The 27774-nt window shown below is 34.7% G+C and overlaps 1 protein-coding gene across 1 annotated transcript in view; it reads right to left on the reverse strand.

Annotated features, from left to right (window-relative positions):
- COG6 (component of oligomeric golgi complex 6) overlaps positions 1–27544 on the reverse strand; it is an 89414-nt gene extending 61870 nt beyond the window's left edge. The window contains exons 1-8 of the mRNA XM_021678311.1: positions 27392–27544; positions 24547–24690; positions 20395–20466; positions 15643–15701; positions 9923–10034; positions 8194–8276; positions 7752–7822; positions 4536–4629 (exon numbers count right to left, since the gene is read on the reverse strand). Of these exons, the coding sequence (XP_021533986.1) occupies positions 4536–4629; positions 7752–7822; positions 8194–8276; positions 9923–10034; positions 15643–15701; positions 20395–20466; positions 24547–24690; positions 27392–27544 (788 nt within the window). The remainder of the gene's footprint in view (positions 1–4535; positions 4630–7751; positions 7823–8193; positions 8277–9922; positions 10035–15642; positions 15702–20394; positions 20467–24546; positions 24691–27391) is intronic.
- Positions 27545–27774: the final 230 nt, after the last annotated feature.

Raw genomic sequence — 27774 nt, forward strand, 5'->3', positions numbered from 1 at the left:
TTGAACTTGGAGATCAGACAATTTGGGGTGAAATCACAGGATGGCCTGGAGTTGCCAAGAGTGCCCATTTCTTTGACTAGAATCAGCCTTGGTTTCCCACTATGACCACCATTCCTTACACCCATCCACCAATTCAAAGTTCTTGCTATTTTAAAAGTACACAGGAAAACAAGAAATTTTTTTACAGTCCAGTCTCAGCAGATTCTAGACCCATGAACTTCTAAATCTCTAAAGAGTTTCTAACAGACTTCATATTAAGAATTATTTCATACCCTACATATAAACCAAAGTTACCAAAATTTGAGATTTGGGTTTCCAAAAGAATTAATTTCTTCTACTACTATAAAAGCTATACTGCTTTCTTTAATATGCTACTGATTTAATAAAAAATCCACATTTTTTCAGGGGTGCCTGGGTGGCTCAGTCAGTTAAGTGACTGACTCTTGATTTCTGCTCAGGTCATGATCTAAGGGTCATGAGATTGAGCCCCATGCCGGTGCCACACTCAGCAGGGAGTCTGCTTGAGATTCTCTTTCTCCCTCTGCCTCCCCACCCCCCATGCTCGCACACACACTCTTTCTCTCTATATAAAAAAATCTTAAAAAAAAGATCTTAAAAAAATAAAAAAATAAAATCCACATTTTTTTAAACATAAGAAAGCTGGAAGAGGGAATATTTTTAAATAAAAGGGAAAGTGTAGTAAAGTGGTCAATATCTACAAATTTGTAGGAATCTGAACCTTTTTAAAGGGCTGTTCACTAGAAACCAGATCATGGTTTTTTGTGTTTGTCTTCAGTTAAAAGGAAATGGGTCTGAAATTCTATGCAGTGACATACTAGCAATAAATCAAGATGAAATGCACTATGCCGCTAAGCTCTAAGCACGCAGTGACCCTGCAATCACTTTCTATTTTTTAAAACAAATTAGAACGAAAATGCTTTGATTTTTTTCTCATGCTCTTAAACTATAAATATGTTTAGTAAAGAATGTGTTCCTTTAAGTATCACCAACTCCATGAAATGACTTATGATCAGATGATTACTTACAGCACAAAATTCACAAACTTTTAACTTCTCAAATACATAAAACTCATCCTTAGAACCCAACCTGCCACAATAAACAGAAGCAATGTAACTTCTATTTCTAGGCCTATTCACTCTGACCACAAGTTATGTTAGAAACCAGTGAATTCGGGGCGCCTGGGTGGCTCAGTCGTTAAGCGTCTGCCTTCGGCTCAGGTCATGATCCCAGGGTCTTGGGATCGAGCGCTGCATCCGGCTCCCTGCTCCGTGGGAAGCCTGCTTCTCCCTCTCCCACTCCCCCTGCTTGTGTTCCTGCTCTCACTGTCTCTCTCTGTCAAATAAATAAATAAAATCTTTAAAAAAAAAAAAAAAAGAAACCAGTGAATTCACTGGCATTTTAATGGGGGTGGGAGTGAATTATCAAGCCTGACAAACACTGGACTCTGATCTGTATAATTATATGAAATATACTCATACATTAATATGAATGTTAATCCCCCTGCAACAATAGATATAATTTGAAGCAAAACTAGCATGCACTACAATGAATCTTCAATGACATCTATATATATGAAACACCTTTTCCCACAGAAAGAAGAAAATTTCTTTGACTAAAAAGAGATTATTTCCCAACAAAGGTCAAAAATTCAAAATGGAGCTTTACAAAGGTGAATGTTAAAATGATATAAATATTCTAAAATGCCTCTAAGCTAAAGTAAAAATTAAAGTCCCCATTTTTAATGTCTATAGCAAAAAAAGAAAAGTTTTGGTCAAAAAGCAAATTAAAACATGAAAAATGTTGGTCAAAAACAAATTAAAAGAATAGTGTAAAAGCCTCCAAGAAATGTAACAAATACATAAAGAATGAAGAAGCCAGCAAATTACTACATTCTTTAACACTTTATATTCTGAAGGTCTACCAAAGGAAGATGTCAATCTATTCTACTTATAATAAAGTTCTTTATGAAGACTTTTTTTTTTTCTTTTGAAGATTTTTTTTTTAATTTATTCATTTGAGAGAGAGAGCACAAGCACAGGGGAGAGGCAGAGTGTGAGGAAGAAGCGAATCCCTGCTAAGCTAGGAGCCTGAGGTGGGGCTCGATCCCAGGACCCAGAGATCCCAGGATCCAGAGATCCCAGGACCCAGAGATCATGACCTAAGGCGAAGGTGGCAGCTTAACCACCTAAGCCACCCAGGCACCCCTACTGAAATTTCTATACCTGATTTATTAAAAATAAATAATGCATTAGCACTCTAGTTACATACTACCTAATAAAAACTGGGTAGAAACTTTTCCCAAGGACTTCAATAATTACCATTTTTCTTGCACATGATACCTACACATTTGAGACACACTAAGGGCAGTGAAGCTTTTACACATTACTTAAATAAAGTTCATATAGTGCCATCTGGTGGTTAAGAGATACACTGTTAAATTTTTCCTAAATTTAAAGAAACTACCACTTTGAAGATAAATGATTACTTAATGAAAGGCCAATTTCCTGTTTTTTAGCATCCATCTTATGGGAATCAATTGGTCTTAAAAATCCTCCTTCTTCCCAAGTTAACTTCCAAATGCCTCTTACAATCTTCCCAAATGCACTGCTGCCTTCCTTATTCCCTGGCATGTGCCCCTTCAACATAAATCTTTTTTGCCTATTATAGTTCTATTCTTTGTCTTTCCAGCTTTTCCTGGCTGTCACAACAGACTCTAAATACACCCCTCTGTGGTTGACAACTTTCTAGTTTATCTCCTTTCAAAATAAAAATAATAGCTAATACTTAGTGATGAGCAAAGCATTATGCTAAACACCTTATGTGAACAATCTAATTTAATATTCACAAAAACCCTGTAAGATAGGCACTATTTTCATCCTCATTTAAGGAAACTGAGGTTTCTGAAAGTAGAGGGGCTTATAAAAAATCAAATTCAGAGCTCACCTTCTAAACTATTATGCAATACTGCTCCTTTCCAAGTGTTTCTCAAGAATCAAAATTTAGTAAAAATATATTTACATGGTAGAAGTCAGCTGACCAAAACACACAAAGGCATTTTTTTAAACAAAGACTAACTTTATGAACAAATAGGAATCTGTGGACAACATAACACTTGATTAAAATCAAATACCAAATATTTTCAGTATAAAAGACTCATAATTAAACACCAATACCTTAAAGTAAAAAGGCTGGGAAAGAAATTCCAAGGTAGATAAAATCTGCTGAGCTGGTGATCCATAGTGAACATGCCTTACCACATACACATGCACCACATTCAGGGCTATGACAAAGCATCTCTTGCTACCAACCCAACAGCCAGCGCAAGCTTTTGCAACCAATTTCCCCAAAATACATGTTCTGTCTCAATCTACATCTTTGCACCTGCTGTTCCCTCAACTTGGGATGTTCTCAATTCCCTTCTCCTCCTGGAAAATGCCTATTCAATCCTGAGAACTCACTTTAAACCTATTTCCCAGAGGAAACCTTCCCCAATGTTCATCCCTTTCCCCTACCACAGAACACCTGAGCCACACAGCACCTGACACAGAGACTCTAAAATAGCAATTAATACAGTCATTAAAATGGATGTGTATCTGCTCCCATAAAATAAAGCAATTTGAGGGTAGAGTTTTATTGATGTTGTGTCTCTAGCACATAGAAACTGTGCTTAACATATAGTAAGTACTCATTAAGTAGTACTGGAATGTCATTATTTTACACAGCTGTCCCAGCATTTGTGTTCTGGAAACTTCGTATGGCCTAAACAATGTTCCAATCAGAAAGAATAATGGGGAAATCCTCTTAAACTATTACAAGCCTCTGAAAGGCATGACTCAGAGCAGGATTGAATGCCTATGTAGAAGTCCCCTGGTTTTCTGTTTCCTGCATTATAACTCCCCACTGGGTCTCTCTATTTCCATACTATTGCAGAAATTAAAAATTAAAAAAAAATACTTCTATTTTATATAAAGAACAAAATTAAAATACAGAATAATAAAAAATATGTGAACAATTAATAATGCATAGAATTCTTACACAAATTATCATCATACATCTCTTGGCCAGCATAACTTACAGGATCAAACACCTGAACTCTAAATCCTGTTAATGGAATCCTGATTTTAAATTTCCTTTTTTCATTTCTGGGAAATTATATTTCTCAGTCCCCTATTTGACCTCTTTCTCTCTAGGGAAGGGTTGATAGAGGAGTTTTAGTTTCATGCAATTCTAAGGTAGTGAATGAGATGACAGATTGAGGAAAAGCCCCTTAACCTCTACATAAATAAAGGGTAGTCTAGATATAGGGACAGCCTGCTTTTCCCCACCTTATGGCATTCTATAATACACATTACGCAAATAAGCTGATGCTCCAATGATATACATATGAGATGAAAATATCACTGTAAATTATATTACTCAAACTAGTGTATATAATTTGATAATACTGAAAGCTAGCATAACTCATCAAAGAAAAAGCAGATTTATTTTTTTTAAATTAGGAAAAAGTCACCAACTTATATAAGACAGGTCTATCCTGCAGGGCTTCCATAGCCTGAGTTAATACTGGAGATATGTCACATGATTCTTGTGTCAATGTTCTGCATTCACCTGAAAAACAGTTAACATATAATTATAGCACTTGTTAAATTAAAATTAGGTCTTTATTATATCCATTGTACAATCAGTCTAAATTCTTTAACAAATATTGCATTAAAAAAATGCTCAGAAAAACTTACAGAATATGCCAATCAAAAACTATTTTATGCTGTCAACCAAACTAAAAATGTAAGCTTAAGTATTTGTATAACTTTATATGACCACACATGCTATCCAGTGCACCCCAAACCTCTATTAAACTACAGTTCCAAAGAAACCAATCAATGAACAAATTCACAGAGTAACTGCTACACACATGGCAGTGTTCAAGGGGAAGGGGGGGGTGAATAAAAAATACATTACCAATCCCTTCCTTTGGGAGCAAACTTTAAGCAGTTTGCTAAAAATGTTTATATAAATAATATATGGCAATAAGATTATAATTTCAAATCAGTTTAGATTCTAAACTTTTAAAAATGTCTACACCAACATCTTCTTTACTATTCTAATTTTATGCATAAAATGCTAACTAAATGTTTACTATGTTCAAAAAACTTAGAACTTGTTCAAAAATACCCAAACATTTGGTATATGTGGACCTCATACTAGCAGTATATTTTCTAGCAAGCACTGAGAAAAATACATGCATGTTTGGAATTGAAAGTATCTTTTTTTTTTTAAACAAGACTGTTGACTATATTCCCTATGCTGTACTTTTCACCTGCATGACTTATTTTATAAATGGAAGTTTGTATCTCTTAATCCCCTTCACCTAGTTTGCCCACCACCCCCATCCAACTCCCCTCTGGCAACAGCCAGTTTGTTCTCTGTATTTAAGAGTCTGTTTGTTTGTTTTGTTTTTCAGATTCCACATATAAATGAAATCATATAGTATTTGTTTTTCTCTTTCTGACTTACTTCACTACTTCACTTAGAATAATAATTCCCTCTAGGTCTATCAATGTTGTCACAAATGGTAAGATTTCAGTTGCTTTTACGGCTGAGTAATAGCTGATTGTGTATATATATATATATATATATATACAATATATATATATGTATATACCACATCTTCTTTATCCATTCAGTTGACCCTGGGTTGTTTCCATATCTTGGCTATTGTAAATAATGCTGCAATAAACATAAGGGTGTATATATCTTCCTGAATTACTCTTTTCATTTTCTTTGGGTAAGTATAATCTAGTAGTGGAATCACTGGATCATATGGTATTTGCTTGTAATTTTCTGAGGAACCTCTATACTGTTTCCCACAATGGTTGCACCAATTTACATTCCCATGAATACTGCACGAGGGTTCCTTTTTCTCCACATCCTCACCAACACTTGTTATTTCTTATCTTTGTGATATTAGTCATTCTGACTGGTGTGATACCTCATTGTGATTTTGATTTGTACTTCCCTGATGATTAGTGATGTTGAGTATCTTTTCATGTGCTTGTTGGGTCATCTGTAGGTTTTCTTTGGAAAAATGTCTATTTAGTTCCTTTGCCCATTTTTTAATCAAATTGTTTTTCTGGTGTTGAGTTGCAAGAGTTCTTTATATATTTTGGATATCAATCCCTTATCAGATATATCATTTGAAAATATCTTATCCCATTCAGTAGGTTGTCTTTTTGTTTTGTTGATGGTTTCCTTTGCAGAAATTAGGTATCTTAAGATGACTCCAAAGTCCTTAGGAGTCAGAAGGCCATAGTTTAGAACCACTATGTTAGGTGTTGTGGAAGCACAAAAAAATGTGAGGGAATGTCCTTGCCTTTGAGAAAGCAGAAATCTAACTGGAGAGGCTAAGATATACATATATGAAAAGTTAAGTATAATGTACCGAATGTCAAATATTTCCAGCAGTTAGAGTTTAGAGATGGGAAAAGTCACTGTGATTTAATGTAGTCATGGAGAGTTCCAGAAAGATGCAGAACCTAAGTTCAGTCTAGTATAGGTATTACTAGTTAACTGTTTGTATTCCTAACTCCTTCCCACAGTCAGTTGGTAATACCTATTAAAATGTCATGTACTTTTGGGCGCCTGGGTGGCTCAGTTGTTAAGCGTCTGCCTTCGGCTCAGGTCATGATCCCAGGGTCCTGGGATCGAGCCCCGCATCAGGCTCCCTGCTCAGCGGGAAGCCTGCTTCTCCTTCACTTCTATCCTATCCTGTCTTAACTGTCTTAACTTTGGTTTTAACAGGCAATTCTGTGAACAGATTACTGAAACATTTTAAAACAAAACTAAGAATAAACCACTTGTGGCAGGCAAAATAATGGCCCTCCAAAGATCTCTAATTCCTGGAACCTGTGAATATGTTATAGTACATAGCAAAAGGGACTTTACAGACTAAATTAAGGTGACAGATCTTAAAACAGGAAAATGTTCCCAGATTACCCAAGCAAGTCCAATGACATAGGTCTTAAAAGTAGAAGAGGCTGGCAAAAGAGTCAGTCAGAGATATGATATGGACAAAGAGGCAGGAGAGATTAAAGTGAGAGACTGACTCAATCCATTATTGCTGGCTCTAAAGACAGAGGAAGAGGCCATAAGCCAAAGAATGCAGGAAGCCTCTAAAACTGGGAAAAGCCCTCAGTGACAGCCCGCAAGGAAACTCACACCTCAGTCCGTCCTACAGACTCAAGTTACTAAATTATGCCAACAAACTAAATGAGCAAGGAAACGGATTTTTCTTAGAGCCTCCAGAAATGAATGCAGCCCTACCAACATTATTTGTGGTGACACCATGTCTGATTTCTGACCTACAGAACTATAAGATAATAAATTTGTGTTGTCCAAAGTCATTAAGTTTGTGGTGATTTGTTAAAGCAGCAAGAGAAAAATCAATTCACCATGTATAAAACAGTTATTTAAATAATAAAAAATGTCTAATCAACTCTAAGATAATATAGGGCAGAAATACTGATTTTATTTTTTTATCATCCTTAATCATACAGAGCTTCAATGAAGATGCTCATGATACAAACACAGTATGTTCAAAAGTCAAGTTCATTTTTCTTTTTAAAAATACTTTTTGATCACTAAGATCAAAATATGATATCAAAGGTCAGGTGAAATAACCAAATTGGAAACTAATATTCATGCATCTAGACCGTATGAAAGAAATCACTTACTTTGAGCCCACCGATAAAGCCTTTCATAAGCTGTTTCTTGAAGCAAGGCCATCTGTTCCATAATTTCTAAACTAAGAAAATTAAAGATTTATTTTAATTTAAAGTTTTAGACAATAGCTACACCTAAGAATTTAATTGTTTTAATTACAGAGTGATCTGGTTACAACATATTAACTTTTTATCATTTTATGGAATGATTTTTCAATAATTTTTTTATGACTTAATAAACATCAAATTTTAATACCATCACTTAGATTGGCAAGTGTTGTTTTACTCTGTAAGTATCAGGGTATAACTAACTCCCTCCTTATCCAAAGATACATAAAGATTAAATTCCTATTTCACAAAATGTCATTATTTCAAAAAGGACCTCGGATGCCTTTAAAATTTTAGAAATATATGAGGAAATGATTTGAAATAAACAGAAAAGGTTACTACTCACCCTGCTGTTTGTTGGTTTGTACGCAAGAGAACTTTGACATCGTTATGAATCCGTTTTACTCTTCCCAATGCCTTGAAAAAATCCTTTAAAATTAAGAATGCAACTTTAAAATGTCCATGTTTTCAGGTGAAATTGCATTACTCTAAACTGAAATATCACTACAAGGGAAAAACAAATCCTTTCACTTACTCTAATGAAGGCTTCCTAAAACTGACCTCAACTTTCTCTAAATTTTTAGAGAAAGTGTAACAGATATTTATTTACATTTTAAAACATACATTAATTCAATGTCTGTTAATTCCAAATAGTATGCTAGTTGCCGGGAACACAAAATTTATAAAGACAAAAATCCCTGTCCTCAAGAAATATATAGTCTAGTGAGAGAGAATGCAAACCTAAAGATGACTACATAAAGAAAAACATGCTATGTATTACACACCTTATGACTAATTAACCATAGCTTTATCACTGAAGATGATGTTTTACATATCTTTTATATACCTGTTCCTGCCCCCTAATCCAAGAGTAGAATGTAAAGTTGGAGGCATAAAAGCTGCTCATAAATATACAGGAACTGACTGATGCTGAACTTCAAGATTTTTTTTTTCCTTTAGAAAAAGGCACTGAAGCCTTAGTTTCCAGTCACAATGTTCCAATCATGAAAATAATGAATTAGTTATTTTTCTTTGATGAGTGAAATTAAAAAAAAAAAAAAAAACTCTTCTAATACCGTTTACTATTTCTGCTAAGTGGAGGAAAGGTAAGATGTCAAATATTTCAAATGTGCAAAGTTCCACAAACTATAAAGGGCAATAACCACCAATAAGTAATGTACAAATCAATTCTCTACCTACTTAACTCCTTACTCCCAGATGACTGATTCCACTCTAGCCTAGCAGTAAGAAAAGAGTGACATCTATCAAGAGCAGCTCAGTGAGCCCCTCCCCCTTCTGAGAACTTGTCCTGTTCTCAATCCTTGAACGATGACAACGGGCTTAGGTTTATAGCTTCTCCCAGTGAGAAGACTGCAAAATTCCTTTTTGGAGAAAGTGAATGTCTTCAGGAAAAACAAAGAGACAAAACTTTAACTGGTTGTTTAGCATTTTGAGGGGCTTTAGAGTTTTGTGTCAGTTTGGAAAGAAGGGCATAGATTCAGAAATTAATTAGATGAAAAGAGAAGGAATTTCAAATTCCAGGAAAGACAAGAAGAAACATGTATTCATTGTAATGCCATGGTAATGAAAACAGAAAATGTCATATAACTGTACTGTAAGGTAGGAAGGAAAGACAACATGTATGTGTGTAAGAGGAGGGTAAGAGACTAAAATCTCCTATTTCATGATAGGAAATCAATAGATAATAGGTAACATAGATAACCAAAGCCTTTTTTTTTTTTAAATCAACAGATCCAGGATGCAGAATTTAGAAAAGAAGCAATTAACAAGGTTGAAAATGGTTGACAAAGGACTTAGAGACAAGGAGGAGTAGGTTTTCTTTATAAATTTGATACTCTTTGATTTCTTTAAAAAAAAAAGTTTAGATATTGCTTTGAATAAACAACAAGCAAAAAAGCCAAATTAAGGTCATTTAAGATGCATCTTAGTTTCTAAACTTAAAATATATTTTTAAATCAAACTTTTAAGATGGTAAAATAAAGCCTTAAAAAAAGTGATTTCTCTGCAAATCAGTATCTGCTATCTTTAAATGACTGTAACAATGAACAAGATACCTCAGTAATAGGTCCTTCTCTAGTGCCTCGGAGGAGACCCATTTCATCAGAAGTCAGCTGGAACTTGGATAAGAAGGCATCTGCGACTTGTGCTCTTATTTCTAATCTTTGACTATAATTTTAAAAAAGCAATAAAAAGTCACGCATGCTGTGAATTTGCATCGCCTAAAACAAGTTATATCTCTGACATAATAATTTCTTAAAACAAGTGTGAAAGATTCTCAACATCTTTGAAAGCCTCATTTCTGCCTCAAACATTAGAAGCTCATCAGGCATGTAGTTAATAAAATTAGCTGAACTTGTTCTACCTCAGATACCTGCAGATAGTAAAAGGAGTTAATCATTATGCAAAAGAAGAAATAAGTTCACAAATGGTCCCTGCACAACAAATTCTCAGCCATTTACATGTACTTGAACTGTTCATCTTGTAGCAACAAGGTTATCTTACAGGAGAGAAATATGCCCATCTTCAACTAATTTCTTCTTAGTCAGTAAAAATCCTAAGCTTCTGAAGTTTTCACATGAAGTACACAGCAACCAAAAATCAGGTCTACTATTTTTTACTTCAGGTTAGAAACAGAAGTCAAGAACTCATTTACCAATTCTTCATAAATCCATAAAAGCACTTCACTTTTGTATTCCCCACTTTTTCTGCATGATATGGTAATAAAAAAAAGCCTTTTAAATTACATTATCTGGATGCAACCTCTCTAGACTAGGTTGACAATTAAGAAAAGGCATGCTTGGGCACCTGGGTGGCTCAGTTAGTTAAGCAGCTGCCTTCGGCTCAGGTCATGATCCCAGAGTCCCGAGATCAAGTCCCTCATCAGGCTCCCTGCTCAGCGGGGAATCTGCTTCTCCCTCTGACCCTACCCTCTCTTGTGCTCTCTCTCTCACTCTCTCTCTCAAATAAATAAAGTAAAATCTTAAAAAAAAAAAAGACACGCTCTCCTCTGGAATGTGGTCTGCAAGGACCTGAAGGACTGAGTCGAGTCACCATCTAAAAGCAAGTTAGGAGTACAAACTACCTGAATGAATTTCAACATTCCTGGCTTCTCTATCTTAGATTTAAAGATATATAAATAAAATTGGGTTTCACTAGCAGTATTCACAAGGCAGTAATATTCCACAATTTAATAATATTCAAATGAGAGTGAACAAAATAAACATGAACATTTTATGTATAGAGAGTACAATGCATCTGCCGTGTTTGTTTTGTTAGTGTGGTGGGGTTGTGAGGTTTTAAATTCAGTCAAATGCTCTGAAGTAGTATAGCAAGTTAGAAAGTAAAAGTCCTCTAGGTGGCAGTAACATTCTGTTTATCTCAAATAATAATGTAAATCACCCAATGAAATCTACATTAGATAAATGGCATATGTCCTTAATCATCTTATTATGGATATCAGAAAGTTACCTTAACAGGTTTTGTTTTATACTCTTAAAGCTTCAATCATTAACATACAGGATTTAAAATAATTATAAGAATTCATAAAATTCCTTCAGATTATACAGATCAATCATTTTGACTAAAACCTTTTTGATGCTTCTTTTGGATCTACCTTTAGAGTCAATTTATTAGGCACAAAGGAAATAAATTAGTTTATAATTTACTTTTGTTTTAATTAAAGCTAGTATTACCTAACTTGATATTACTTCTTAATCATTAAATTTCATTCCAAATAATATTGTTGACTATTCTAAAAAAAAAAAAAAAAAAATCCATGAAATAAAGACTTTGAACGAGAGGCTCTATATCTACAAAAGATTTGGTCCAAAAATATGTTGAACAATGGCCATACTGCTAAAACAAGGGCTTGGTATTTCAAGATGAGAACTTTTTTTAAAGTAGTGATGAAATAAATTCTAATATATTTTTTAAATCATATTACTCTTTAGTTACCATATATATTCTTCCCAGGTAAAACTGTAAAACCATTCTAATAGAAAGTTACTGTTAGATAGTCCATGGGAGCATCTGTGCAATCCGGTAACATTAAGGGGGACCTACGATGTGTAAGAGCCCTAAGTCAAGGTCTGGTGTGACAAAAGATACACAGGACACAGACTTCATCATCATCTTACATCACAGGTGAAATATGGTATCTTTGGGAGAGCTTTTAATATTTAAATAAAACCATATGAAATAAATGTTCATATAAAACATAAATGGCTATTATAAATTACAACTTCTTTGAGATGTGTTCACGTAATCACTGCATATAAATAAATACAGCAAATACATACTGTGAAATAACATGCAGCAGATAAATATAATGTAGATCTGTATGTATTAACATAAGGTGATCTACAAGGCATTTTATAGGTGCAAAAAGCAAGTCTCCAAAAAATATGTAGAGCAAAACACATTTTTTTTTAAATACATATAATACACCCATCAATGAATTTTCAGGACATGTATCCATATATTACCTAAGTATTTAAAATAAACTGATTAATCCTTCTAATGATTCTTTCAAGCATTTCCAGAACATGATTTATTAATCTTATGGTACTTCTTTTTTCTTCCTGAAAATATGCCTCTAACATATTTTAACTCTACCTTTTAGACTCACTCCTACCAAATAATTTCAAAATAATAAGAAAAAGACTTTAAAAACAGGCAAAATATATAAAACAAAAAAGATTAGGAAATATAAATGGCATGACAAAATGAAAAAATATTGATTCATCAACATTCAATAAAATGTAAATTAGAATTATGATGCTATTGTTCATCTATAAAATTGGCAGTTTTTAATGACAATACCTACTACTGACAAAGGAGAGAGTCTCATATATTGCTGATAGAAGTGTAAATTTGTATAACCTTTTTAGAGAGGAATTTACACAATATACGTCAAAAGTCAGGATATTTTAAAAAGTTTCTACCATTTGGGGCACCTGGGTGGCTCAGTGGATTAAAAGCATCTAACTCTTGATTTCTGCTCAGGTCATGATCTTGGGTCCTGGGATTGAGCCCCACATGATCAGGCTCCAAGTCCAGCAGAGAATCCATTTGGGATTCTCTATCTCCCTCTCCCTCTGCCCCTCCCCTCTGCATGCTCACGAGCACTCTCTCTCTCAAATAAATACATAAATCTTTAAAAAAATTAAAAAGTTTCTACCATTTGATTCATTAATTACAATTCTAAGAGTATTTCCTAACGAAATAATTTGAAATGCACATAATGACTTAAAAACATCTGTCAAGCCATTATTTTTAGTAATGGAAATAATATTAGTATTCAATGATTTAAGAATGTTTAACATACATGTTGGTTCATTCACAAGATGAAATATTACCATTAAAATACATGTTTTTTCTAAATAAAAGACACAGAAAAATGAACATAAAATATTAGGTGAACAAAGTAAAATGGAACTACATACATATACTCATGCTGGGAAGGAGTATGCCAAAATGTTAATAGTGGCTATGTCTGTGTAGTGAAGGTATATCTGATCTTCTTTCTCTTTCTCTAAATTTTATATATATAAACGAGAGGAAGAAGAAAAGACGTCTATACTCTCCTGCCTGAACACATGCTTCTGCAACATATTTTATATGTAAGTCTGTGCAAAATAAAGTTTTATATTTTTTTACAAACTTCAAAACCTGAATTAGTTTATAACAAATAACAGAATTAAAATAAAATTAGAACTATTAAAAAATAAAATAGTAAGAAAGGATGAGAAAGTAAATAACAGCTGAGGAAAGCTATTCTAATTAAATTAGGCACAAAATAGGGGCGCCTGGGTGGCTCAGTTGGTTAAGCGTCTGCCTTCGGCTCAGGTCATGATCCCAGGGTCCTGGGATCGAGCCCCGCATCGGGCTTCCTGCTCGGCAGGGGGCCTGCTTCTCCCCCTCCCTCTGCTTCTCCCCCTGCTCATATTCTCTCTCTCTCTCTCTCTGTGTCTCGAATGAATAAATAAAAAAAACATTTAAAAAAAAAATTAGGCACAAAATAGCCTAAACTAGTTCCTAGCCACCAAAGCCAATGTAGAAACAAGATGTGCTGATAGGTTTATCTCATAAATGGAAGGGTAATGTTCCTTGACGGATGTGAGGCAGTGTGTTCAGCACCTAGGCATATCATCCAATCATCACAACCACCCCGGGACACAGATGCTAGTCCCTTTTTTCAGATGTGAAAACTGAGGCTGAAGGTTAAGAAGTAACTTCTACAAAATTAAAAACCTAATAAACTCTTACTCAAGATTTAGATTAGAATTCAGGGTTTTATCTTCAAAGCATACCTTCTTTCCACTTTAACAAACTACACCTCAAAAAGAAACAAACATTCATCACAGACTATTTTTCTGAGTCCAGAAAGAAATCTGGTTGCTGGGCCTTCGCAGGAGACAAGAAAATCTATAATAAATAGTGACTTCAGTAGTATTAAAAAATATAGAGGTATATTTATGTGGATATCATTTCCTGATTATCACTGAAATCCACCCTCTATCAACTAAATAGCATAAAGAAATATTAGCTGCAGTTCTGTGAAGACAATGGAACTTTGCCTATTAGAACATCAGCTGTCACGATGACTGACCTTCTTCTAACCCAGTTGGGAAAATATTCATATCCTTTATATATGTCTCAGTAAGAATGTCATGTTATCCAAATAAGCCCACAGAATTTCTATTTCTAAAGCTAATCGCTTGTTTAACAAGGTTTCTTGCTAAAAAGAAAAGGTAATATTTAAAAATGGAGAAACAACTCCCGGCCAGCTCCCAGGAATCTGTTATAATTTCTACTATGTAATTTTCCTAAAATACTTTCCGCAAATGTTCACTTGGCACATCATATCTACAGCTCTTGGGATACTAAAATGTCAGAAATTTTCACTCCCAAAAGCATACCAGGCCAAAACGTTTTCATCAGCTTACTAAAATTATAAACATGAACAACCCTGCCTAGTTTTGAAAATATACAGAGAGAAACACAATATTCTAATGTTGCCTCCTCTAGACATTAATTAGGGTCCCATATATGGTATAAGCTCCAATACAATGCTTCTTTTTCAGTTTTTATTTTATGTTCCTTTCCTGACATTAGATTAGTTGCATTCCATATTCATTTACTCAAAAATTATTTATTGAATCTACAATATATTAGGCACTGGAGACACAAAAAGCGGGTAAGAAATTGTCATTGTTCTCAACAAGCTCACAGTTTAGTAGGAATAGAGACAATCAAACCAACAACTAATTATAAAAGACTGTAATACACAGTAAAATACATGAATCCATACTCTACTCACCTTCATTAACCCATTTATTCAGTGAACAAATATTAACATACCTATCTATAAACTACCATAAGAAAAATTTATACAGTGAACTCTTAATTATATCAGAGAGGATTAATCATAGCTAAAAAAATAAGAGACAATGAGTGTGGAAAAAAATAAAATTACTAAAACTCTAAAATAATCTACATTTTAAAAAGCAATCTTTTTAATTCCACAGCAAACAATACACAACATTGTCAACTACAAGAATGAATAATCCCTCAACCCCAGTATCAAGTTTGATACTCCTAAATTATCATTTTATGTTTATTTCCTCTTGGATAAGAGCTTAGAATCTTATGTGCTATATGAATTTTGAATCATCTTTTTTATTATTTTAACTCTGATTTGGAGTTACCTATAATTTTCTTTCCACTTAATCTCCAAATTAATGAAGAGGTAACTAAACAAAGTAAAACTTACCTTTCAGCTTGAAGCTTAGTGGTTTTTACTATTAAATCTTGCGTCTGTTCCTTTGCTGCCTAAAATTATAAACATATCTAACATCAGTACATTTCAATATTTTTATACTTCAGAAAACTAATAGTATCACTTACTGAAGTTCAAACTTACAGTGTGTGAGATCCAGAACTCAAAAGTTTAAAAAAGGCCAAAAAAATAAATAAAATATAAATAAAAATTTAAAAGGCCAAATAGCTGACACAGATGTTTAAAGGCTCATACACTACCTTTACTAAGAGGAACCCACTCAGAGTTCTCAATAGACACATAATGCTTAGGCTTACAAGGAGAAAGGTATCAGGGTGCTAAGGAATTTAACAGTTCATGATGTTTTTAGTGAAACAGAAGTACTGGAAAAGAAGGCTAAGAATGAAAAACGTGAATTCTTTTATGCACATGTGATTTGAGATACCATGAGACCTCTAACTGGAGTTGTAAGGTAAGTCACTGAAATGCTAGTGTGGAACTCAACAGAAATGCCCAAGATGGAGATAAGCATTTGAGAGTTGGAATATACAAATTACTCCTCATATAGGGTTTTGGGGATGATCAGAGACAGCCATATCTAAAGGACAAGTTCCTGGCCAAGTTTTATATTAAGCAATCCTTCCTCCCCCAAGCCAGAGCTAAGAGGATCGGGAATGAAAACTTGATGAAAAGCTATTCTATCCTAAGATTAGGCAAATATTTTAAAGTGGACTGAAACAAAAGACAAATGTAGCTACTTAGATTCTCAAAGAACTAAACATAAGGCAGTTAGAAAAGAGAGGAGAAACAAGTGGGTGTACGGCAGCTGGAGACATGGGGTCCATGCCCTGAAGGGACACAGAGTGAGTTAGAATTATGTATAAATAAAGCCACTAGTAAGTGGAAATTACAGTTGAAGTATCTTAACTATGTGGGTCCACTTACACAAGAACTACAGTTCTGTAAATCTCTTTTCTCTTCCTTATGATTTTCTTAGTAACGTTTTCTTGTCTCTAGCTTACTTTATTGTTAGAATACAGTATATAATACAAATAACATATAAAATATGTGTTAATTGGCTGTTTATGTTAACAGCTTCTGGTCAACAGCAGGCTATTAGTAGTTAAGTTTTGGGGAGTCAAAAGTTATATGCAGATTTTTTTCCTGTGTGGGGGTCAACGCCCCTAACCTCTGGCATTGTTCAAGTGTCAAGTATAAAGTAGTTACACAAACACATATGGTGGAACATCAGTCTGTTAAAGATAGGATACCAGAGCAAATATGTTAAGATATGGGTCATTTTCATGCTGGAACACTACAATAAAGAGTCAAGCTTCTGCTGCAAATGTTTCTAGAGCTGCATTAGATCTAGACAAAAATCCCTAGCCCACCGCAACTTCTGGCTTCTTAGAGGCCTAATCCTCCTACAGTCTTTCAGATTGTCAATGAAATTTTCTACCTCATTGCTTCATATGGGCATCCCATCAATAAGAATCCCAACCCCATCTCCAGTTGAGTCTGTGTTCCTTGCAGCCAAATTATGTGCCTAGCAAATAGTAAATATTTTTAAGAAAATAGATTTGAATCTAGGTAATTCAGCAGATCAATAACTTTTAAGGAATGGAGTTGAACACAATGGCTCCCATGGTACTATTCTAAAATTATTACTCTTTAAATCTACTAATTTCTTCAAATTCTTCTTTATCTTTCCTAATGTTGCTTTGCTTTCAAGATCCACTGCCAACTTATTCTTGCCTAATATAATTGTTTAAAATATTCCCTCAATTCTAAAATATATTTATATTTTAATATTTGTGAAAAAAGAATGCTTCACAAAATTAATATCAAAAAATGCTTACTAGCTTCTTTTTTTAGTCTCAGTCATTATTAAATTGAAGGTACATCTTACAAAAAACACCATCTATTAATCGCTGAAATATGATACTTGATTACAATGGTATACAATAAGAATTATGCATATTTCCTGACTCTTCATTTATAAATTGTGGTAATGATTCCAAAATAATGTTTAACAATACCAGTGAAGATCATTATCCTAAAACAATTTCCAATTTATCTTAAATGTTAAGGATGATTATTTCTCATTAAATAATAAACACAGGCCTCTAAATGTAATTTATCCAAGCAAATCCACAAAGGGATAAACCACAGCATATAACAATTACTGATTGTATTTCTTTTTTTTTTCTTAACATATATTGCATTATTTGTTTCAGAGGTACAGATCTGAGATTCAACAGTCTTGCACAATTCACAGCACTTACCAGAGCACATACCCTCCCCAGTGTCTATCACCCAGTCACCCATCCCTCCCACCCCACCCCCCACTCCAGGAACCCTCAGTTTGTTTCCTGAGATTAAGAATTCCTCATAACTGATTACATTTCTAAAAGTATCTTGTAATAATAATCTCTAAAATGTCCTAAATCCAAAGTATTTTGAAAAATATGAGCTAATTTAATTAGTCCTGTGTACAACATCCTAAAATGAAAAAGTAATACTTTTTTCTATGAATGAATAAATTAAAAACATTATTCTAGAGTTGACAGTCTGAGTGGGTACTATTAAAATTCCAACAACACTACATGCAAATAAATCAGTGCCAATGGATGAACAAAACTTTCAAAATCACAGATCTAATCCCTAATCTGAGAATCAAAATTGAATGTAAACAACAAATAGTATAAAATATTTTTAAATATTCAGTTTAAAAAGCTATGAGAGAATCTTTTGCAAGTGATGAAAATGTACATCTTCATTACGGTAGCTGTTTCATGGGTATAGAATTGTCAAAATGCACTGATTTGTACACATCAAATGGATGCAGTTTATTACTGTAAATCAATTTTTCCTCAATAAAATTGATATAAAAAAAGAAAGAAGGGCTCGCGCCATTATAAGGAAAAAACAGGACTGGTGGGTGCAAAGAAAATACAAAGGACAAAACCAAAGAGGATGTTTTGTGGCTTAAAATACTTATAATCTGTTTTGAAAATAGCGTGAAGAATAAAAATACTTTGATCTTTCCACATCTACAAATAGCTATGATAAAAGGATAAAAATACAATTAAAGATAAAAATTAGAAAACATGAGATTCTGCCCCCTAAAACAGGAACTTAAGTAATCCCATAATACCAAATATAAAAATAATAACTACAAAAGAAACGCAAGCGTATATAATACAGAAAACCTTATAGAGTGTAATTTGAGAAAAGGCATTAAATCATGGAAGCCAGAAGATGAGAAAAGAAAATAAAGAGAAAGTTAGAGAAACAGAAGAGTCAAATAAAATTACTAAGCAACAAAAGTAATATTGTAAAAAATGTAAAATGACAATAATTAGCAAAGATTTTATGACTATTTAAGTATTATGTAATTCATAAGGACCTAAGGTTGAACAATAGATATGCCAGTACTGAAATTTAGTTAAGACTAGGAAAGCTAAAATCTTAGAGAAACAGGAAACTGGTTCTAGAGATAGATCATGCAAGTACCTTAGGATTGATCTGTGGAATATGCATAGATTAATGATTCTTCCTAAAATCACTGTAGCTGTCAATAGTTCCAGGAGAATCTTAAAGGTATAAGTTTAAATAAAAATGTGAAGGTAGTAAACATAATCATGACTGACTCTTAAGAGGAACCCTATTCTATTCACTATTCCAAAATTATATAAATGGGGGTAATTAGGTTAAATCTTAACTCTGTAATCAAACTAGAAGTTTCAAACTACTTTACTTTACTTTTATTTTTTTTTTAATTTTATTATGTTATGTTAGTCACCATACAACCTATCATTGGTTTTTGATGTGGTGATCCACGATCCATTGTTTTCATACAACACCCAGTGCTCCATGCAGTACGTGCCCTCCTTAATACCCATCACCAGGCTAACCAATCCCCCCTCCCCCCTCCCCTCTAAAACCCTGTTTGTTTCTCAGAGTCCATAGTCTCTCATGGTTCATCTCTCCCTCCAAATCCCCCCCCATGTTTCCCTTCCTTCTCCTAATGTCCTCCATGCTATTCCTTATGTTCCACAAATAAGTGAAACCATATGATAATTGACTTTCTCTGCTTGACTTATTTCACTTAGCATAATCTCCCCCAGTCCCATCCATGTTGATGTAAAAGTTGAGTATTCATCCTTTCTGATGGCTGAGTAATATTCCATTGTATATATGGACCACATCTTCTTTATCCATTCATCTGCTGAAGGGCATCTCAGCTCTTTCCACCGTTTGGCTACTGCAGACATTGCTGCTATCAAACTACTTTAATAAACAGATGTAGAATTATAGATATTTTCCTGAGATTTTTTTTTTTTTTTTTTTTTTGTGGGGAGGCTGAGCACAAAACATAACTAAGCTGGGTCTTTGTTACGCATAGCTTTAGTCTGGACTTATTCCTAAGAGTTTCTACTAAGGCACTAATTCCTGCTAGATTTATGGGATATTATGAGAGTGAGAGGTTTATCAAAATTCTATACAGTTAGCTCTACACTGACTAGATCAAAATATAAAGGCATCTGGAGTTAACTAAGCAATATCAGTAAACCATCACCCAAAATACCCATTTATAGTTAAAAAAAAGCATAATATTTATACTTGCATTTCCTATAGGACATGATATATTAGCTATCCATACATCTTGTAGATCTAGCTAACAATTTTTGAAAGCTTACTTTCAGCCAGGAACTACACTAAAATCCAACCATTACACAGTACCTGTAGGCGACTTTTCATATCTTGACAACAACTGCTCATTGCTTGAACATCTTCATTTATGCTTTCAAGTTCCTGAAAAGGAAAAAAAGTAACAGCAAGCATTACATATATTGTTAAAGAAATTCTCTTCTCTTAGCCAAATCCTTATTTTCATCTCATGAATTTTTTTTTTTTTTTTTTGCCCAAGCATGACTAAAGATCCCATATTTAAGATTGGAAAAATTAAAAAGAATAACATCTAGTGTTAGAAAAGATATAAAGAAATTAGTAAATGCTTTTTAAAGAGGGTGACAATAGGAAATGGCAAATGCTTTAAGAATATTAATACCTCTTCATTCAGGTATACTAACACTAAGATTTATCCTAAAAATGAATCAGGTAAGTGTGCAACAATATATGTAAGAAGATCAACATAGAGTTGCCTAAAACAAAAGGAAAATGTGAAACATTTCCAACCACACAATGGGAATCTGTGCATATATTAACAATAACTATATATATGTATGTGTGTACATATATATATGTTTATATATATAGGCATAAAAAGATGTCTGTATATGATTTTTAAAAAGTATTATGAAACAATACATATCATACCTCCCATTTAAAAAAAAGTACATATATATATATATATATATATATATACACACACACACACACACACACACATACAGAAGAACACAAGAAAAGCAAGGCAATAAAATGCTGACAAAAGTTATTTCTGGGTGATAGGATAATAAGCAATTGCTCTGGCTTCTGATCTTATCTAACTTTTCTATAGTGAATTATTTCTAACTTTTAATTAATAAAAACAAGCAAATACGAAAACCCAATAAACTAAAAATCGTGCCTCCTCCTACCTTGTGGAAAGTCATCACACGGTAGATCATGCCACAAAGCTGGCAATCTTCTCAGTAACATTCTCTCCCTGTGTACTTCCTCCTCTAGCCCCCTCCAGGTACATGGGAATGTAACTGGTCATTAAGTCCTATCATTTATAGCCTTACTGCATGTATCTTATCCATTTCTTTTTTACTACTCTAACAACTACTACTTTAGTTCAGGTCAATTGGTATCTCTTATGTGAACTGATAAAAAAAAAAAAAAAAGTTTTCCAACAGGTCTCCCAGGCTCTACACTTTTTACCAAACCATCCTCTCCAGTCCTTATTGAATCAATGAAAAATACTATATGAAAAATTAACATCACAAAATCATATTTAGCTTTATACTGCACTACTATCTTTTTTTTCCCCAATTCAATTTGGTGTCACACAACAGAAACACACACAAGGAAGTTTCAGTGGTAGACAGCAGACAATCCCTTTCAACAGAATACCCAGGCCTTCAAATAGAAACATGACCGGCTTATGAAGGAATGAGCCAATCAGAGGGCAAAAGATAAGAAAGCTGCCCAGTGAGGCTATAAACAAAGTGTGAGGATAAACCAGTTAGAAAACCACTTATCAGAATATGAGCATAAATCTAAGTTCTAGAAGTAAGATTTTTCTCCCTTCTTTCTATGAAGTACTTTGAATTATAAATATCATAGCACCAATATTTTCAAATGTTACTCACTATACTTAACAACAGATAGCATATAAATCAAATCATTAAATGAAGTCCTAAATTGCTTTGAGGTGAACAGTAAAAAAAAAAAAAAAAAAGCATGATTTCAAAATATCAATATTAGCAATAGCAGAAACCTAAGTAAACTAATCTCACTATTCCCTTAAATCTCACTGTGTAATCTAATATGAATAGCACTATGACATTATCAGCCAGCTAGGTCAAGAATAACTACTCCTAATATTTACTTTAGCCATAATAATATACCAAATGGACCTGATTTGTCAGGTCCATGTATATGGAATAATATAAATTACATCTCTGAATATCTGACTTCAATGCAGAGTTTTGATGACTGTAATTCAATGGCCTGTATATTACGTATAAAGTCTTTATTTGAACTTAGGGCAAACTGTCTTCCCCTGCCCCCCAATTAAATAAAATTATAGGCTGGGAAATACAACTGGTGTATGATAAACTTTTTAAAAACTTTTTATTGTGGAAAATTTTCAAAAATATCCAAAAGTTGAGATAATATGAATGCCAATATACATATCACCCGGCTTCGACCACTCTTGTTTCATCTATTTCTCTACCCACTTTCTACTTCTCCACCATTCCTTTCTCCCTCCCTCACAAACTGAATTATTTTATGTTCATGATATTTTATCATTTCATTCATAAACATCAGTATATGCTTCTAAGAAGATTCAAAAAACATAATGCCATTTTCACATCTAAATATTTAACAATAATCTCTTAATATCAAATTAGTCAGTGTTCCAATCTCCCCAGCTGTCCCAATTTTTAAATAATTATTGCAGGTCAGGAACCAACTAAGATTCACAAATAGCAACTTGCTGCAATTTCTCATTTCTTTTTTTAATCTATACAGTTTCACTTCCCCCTACTTCTCTTTTTCTTTTTCTTACAATTTATTTGTTGAAGAAACCAGCTCATTTGTCTCTACAGTTCCCTACACTCTATATTTGCTGACTACATATTTGTGGTGTTAACATATTTCTCTGACCCCAGTATTTCCTATAAACAGGCAGTTAGATCTAGAAGCTTGATTATATTCTGGTTCAATTTTCTGGCAAGAATTTTTCATAGGTGGTGTTGTATACCCTTATTAGGAGTGACAGATATGACGTTAGCAGCTTTTTGTGAGGTTAGCTGCTAGTGATGACCAACAGCTAGACCAGTGGTGCTCAACCAGGGCAATTTTGTCCCCCGATGGGGCATTTGGCAGTGTTTGTAGACATTCTTGGGTGAACAACTGAAGAAGAAGTGGTACTACTGGTATTTAGTGGATAGAAGCCCTGGATGCTGTTCAACATCCTAAACACAGAAGATAGTCCCCACTTGTCTGACCCAAAATGTAAAATAGTGCCAAGTTGAGAAACCTTGAACTAGATCCATAAATTTAACAGTGGTGGCAAAATCTTCTCATCTTCTATCATTCCTTCTTCATTTATTAGAATAAAGCTATAAAGAGAAGGCTCCCCTCAACAACTGTATGTAAATGGAACAAAAGACAGGATAAATGCTTGACTCTTTCCTTTTATTTAGCAGTTTTCAAAATAAGTTAGTTCCCTTATATCCACGAAATATAACCAATGAGGGTTCTGTTCGGTTTTTAGATCAGTATGAATTTGTGGGTTTAAACATGTTTGGTATGTTTTAGTCCACTGAGTTATTCTTATTGATGCTCTAATCATCCTATCTCTGGACAAGAGAAGCCTCATCTAGTTAGCTCCAAAGTTCTTCTGTCACTTTCCCAAGGGTCTCAGATAGCTTCCCTGCTTTCTGATATTTGTAAGATTGTTCCTTTCAGTGGGAAATGGTATTTAGGACCACAATCTGGATGTGCTCATGGATACCCTTTCTATTCTTACAAACACTACCAAACTGTCCTTCCAACCTTCCAGATTTTTAGCCTCAGTCAATGAAATCTTTCTAAACTATTAAATATCATCTGTTTATTAATTAGTCACTGAAACTATATATAACACTTTCATACAACTCATACAGAATGTGATATTAATAAAATTAACAAAATATTGCATAAGTAAATATAATAACATAATAAAATTCATTTTTACCCTACAGTGAGTAGTCTGCTCACTCAAGTATGATAAATTATTACTCATGCCAGAAGTAACTGATCTTAATTAATCTGAAAATTTCCTAATTTATGATGTGCTAAAGTAACTCAAACCTAATTAATCTTCAATGGAGAAGTGATTATCCAAAGGAGGTTTATTCAGTGAGGAAAAATTTCCACTGGAAAATCATTTAAAGAAATGTTTTTTCTTGTTTTTGTTGTTAGAAAAGCAAAAATTTCTAAGAATATCCTAGAAGAAATGTTACAACTTTCTAAGAAGCAGCATTAGTGGAGGTCACAGATTCCAAAATCACACTAATTTAAGGACCTGATGCTTCTGGAGTAAGTAGTTAAGTTTTCTATTTGAACATGGTATGTGAACAGCAAACATATCAACCCAATTCATAAAAATACTTAGCACACAGTTAGGCATACAATAAGTTCTCAATAAACGTTAAATGAAAAGAATTTACATACTTCCTTCACCTCCTTGAAAATGCTGACAAATTCTTCATTGATGGCCAAACTTCTGCGTTCAATATCTCCACGTAAATTTCTTCGAGTCCGTAAACTGTTTTCAACAAAAAAGGTTGAAAGTGCCTTGAGAGCTTCCAACATCTCCTACACAATTGATAATAGAAGACAATTACTGGGGCCAATTTTCAAATGTTTTCCTAATCTCAAGCCAAATTTTAATGAAATTATTTTCAAATGTTTCCATTAAATAAGCAAAAAATACCAGGTGATCTTCACATTACTGAATAGTAAACTTATTTCCAAAACACTGTTAAGGATCTACTTACTTTTATATTGCGGCATGTATACATCACTGCAAAATAGTTTGTAATTTTAAAGACTGCAAATACCCTTAATGTCCATCTAAAGTGTACTGGTTAAAGAAATTATGATATATCCATTTTAACAAAGATGAAAATTCTTTATGTACTTATATAATACAAACTTCAAGATACAGTAAGTGAAATAGCAAGGTACACAAACAGTTGTAATACCAACTGTTAAAAAAGAAAAAGGACTATATACATGCATACTTCCTGATGAATGTGTAAACTATCTCTGGAAGGATATATATAAGAAAGAAGTACCACCTGTAGCCTCCAGGCTAGGAACTGAGTAACTGGGAGCAGAACTTAGAGAAGGCCTCTCTGAGGTGACTTTTGAACTGAGGCCTAAGTAATAGGAAAGGCATCCATGGGGACAAAACAGTTCACAGGCAGAAAAAGCTGTGAGTACAAAGACCCTAAAGCAGCAGAAAGGCCAGTATGACTGAAGCTGTGGGAAACTACTAGAGGCTTTAGGGAAAGGAGTAATGTAATGTGCTTTATATGTTTAAAAGTTTATTCTAACTTTGTGAGGAGAGCAGATCGGGGTGGAAGGCAAGAAAGGAAGCAAGTAGGAAGAAACTAAAATGAACAAGAAAGTAGCACTGCAGGTGAAAAGAAGGAGATATTCCAAAACAACTTTTTTCAAGGTAGAGCCGAGAGGATTTGTTAATGGACTGAACGTAAGAAGTGAAAAAAATGACAGGAATCAATTATTTATACACTTTTTGCTTGTCTGGGTAAGTGATGTTCTTTACTAACAGTAGAAAGCAGAACCAGTTTGGAGAAAAACGAAGAGTCTGGCTATGTTAAGTTTTTATGATGTTGATCAGGTAACTAATTAGAAGTGTCATGTAAGCAACAGACTATACAAATCTGGAGCTCAGTAGAGATGTCAAGAACAGGGTTATAAATTTGAGAATCATCACCCTTTTTGTTATTTAAAACCATGAAAGTGAGAGTTCTCCTACAGAGAGAATATGCATAGAGGAGAGAAGGGAGAAGACCAAGCCCAGAATATCTAACTCCAAATATAAATTCCTACACCTGAACTAACATATATTGTAATGGGCTTACCCTTCTGTGTTTCAGTTAAAATGTTATTTTGCAATATTGGCTGGACTGACAAAAATAGTAAAGCTATTTAAATTCAATTTAATATTTAAGAAAGCATTACAAAGATTTATGTACAAAAAAAAGAAAAACCATAAAATGAAACCATTTCTTTTGACTATAACCTTGAAATGTCCTAGGTCTGGCTCAAAGAAGTAGTCCTAAAGAGATGAATGAACAAAATCACAGAGACAGCTACAAATTACAGCTCCACCAGTTATTGGTTACATGATTTAACCTTGTTACACTCTTTCAATACGTTATTTTTCTCTTGAGTAAAAAGGAGATAATGTTATCTACATCACAGCACCTGTATTAAATAATAGGTGTCAGTATTAGACACATTAAACAATAAGCTGTATGATAAAATTAACATTTAATAAGAAATGGTAAGTGCTGGGCACTCTGCTGAGCACTTAAGATTCTCTTGTCAATTGAATCCTCACAACAACCCTGAGAAAGTTACCAGCAGTATTCTCAACTTAGAAATGATGAAAAATAAGCTTAGAGAAATTAAGGGGCTTACTCAAATCATAATGCTTCAGTTTGATGGTTATATCTAATAAATAGGTGGCCCCAGAGCCCGTCTTACTATGTTATTTTTTTATACACAAATTCTTATTGACAGCTTATTTTCGGTTACCTAAAAATTTATCTATAAAGTTCTCTCACTTCTACATATATTTTTTCTTTATGGCATGACCAATTTACCTAAAGACTCAATGATACAGAAGAGACAACCAGCTACGACAGAAGCTGGATGGATGAGTTTCAGGAGGTACTTGGGAGAGGATGTGGACGGTTTATCTTGTGAAGAAACACAGCATGAGCCCACATATCACAGGCGGAGCTTAGCTAACAACAAAAACTAGTAGTACATAGTATTTCATCTGAGCCCTGAGCAGGTAGTTCTTCCGCGCTGCAAATTATTTCAGTCGTTCTCACCCGTCAGTGGAAATGCTCAATTATGCCTACCCCGGTTCTCCAGTTCCTCCTCACCCCGATTGACGCTGCCTAGTCTTGTAATTTACTCTTGCATGGGTTTCTAATCCTGCCCTGGGCTCTCCTCTCTCCCTGTTCGGACCCCCGAACACCTCCCGGGTAGGAGGCTCCACCGTTTGCCTCCCGGAGCGAGAGCCTTCCAGGAACAGGTTTTTCAAATGGAGGGGACACCCAAGACACCTCTTCGCTTTTCCAGGGATTCCTCGGCCTCCCCCTTCTTACCGGTCCCACGTCGGATCCCGCGGGTCTGCGGTCCCCTCCACGGAGGGACGAAGGGATGAGGGAGTGGGTGCCGAACAGACGCCGCCCCCGGCCAGCCTCAGCTCGGCGGGCGACGCGGGACCCCCGGCCCTGCCAGCTCTGGTTACCTTGTCGTTGTCCAGCCGCGTCTCCAGGATCTTATTCAGCTTCCGCGACAGCGGGTTACTGGTCTGCGCCGGGACCCCGCCTGCCCCATTGCTGAGGCCGTTGGCAGCCCCGGACGCGGGTACTGCCACTACGTCCCCGCCACCCTCGGCCATAGTGTCGCAGGCCCCGCCCCCCGCTCCGTGGCGGCCACCTCAGCCTTAGGCTGGGACGCACGCCGGCTGCGCGAGTACTGCGCATGTGCACGGTCTGCCGCGCATGCGCCCCGGGTCGCGGAAGGCTCTCTGCGCACTGCCTAGCTCAGCCTGGCTGCTGGAAGGGCGGGGCGGTTAGAGAAGTTAGGGGTAAGCGGGTGGATCCTTAGGTTGGGAAGGGGAGACTGGTG

The sequence above is a fragment of the Neomonachus schauinslandi genome, chromosome 3, assembly GCF_002201575.2.
Source record: "Neomonachus schauinslandi chromosome 3, ASM220157v2, whole genome shotgun sequence".
NCBI classification, from domain to species: Eukaryota; Metazoa; Chordata; class Mammalia; order Carnivora; family Phocidae; genus Neomonachus; species Neomonachus schauinslandi.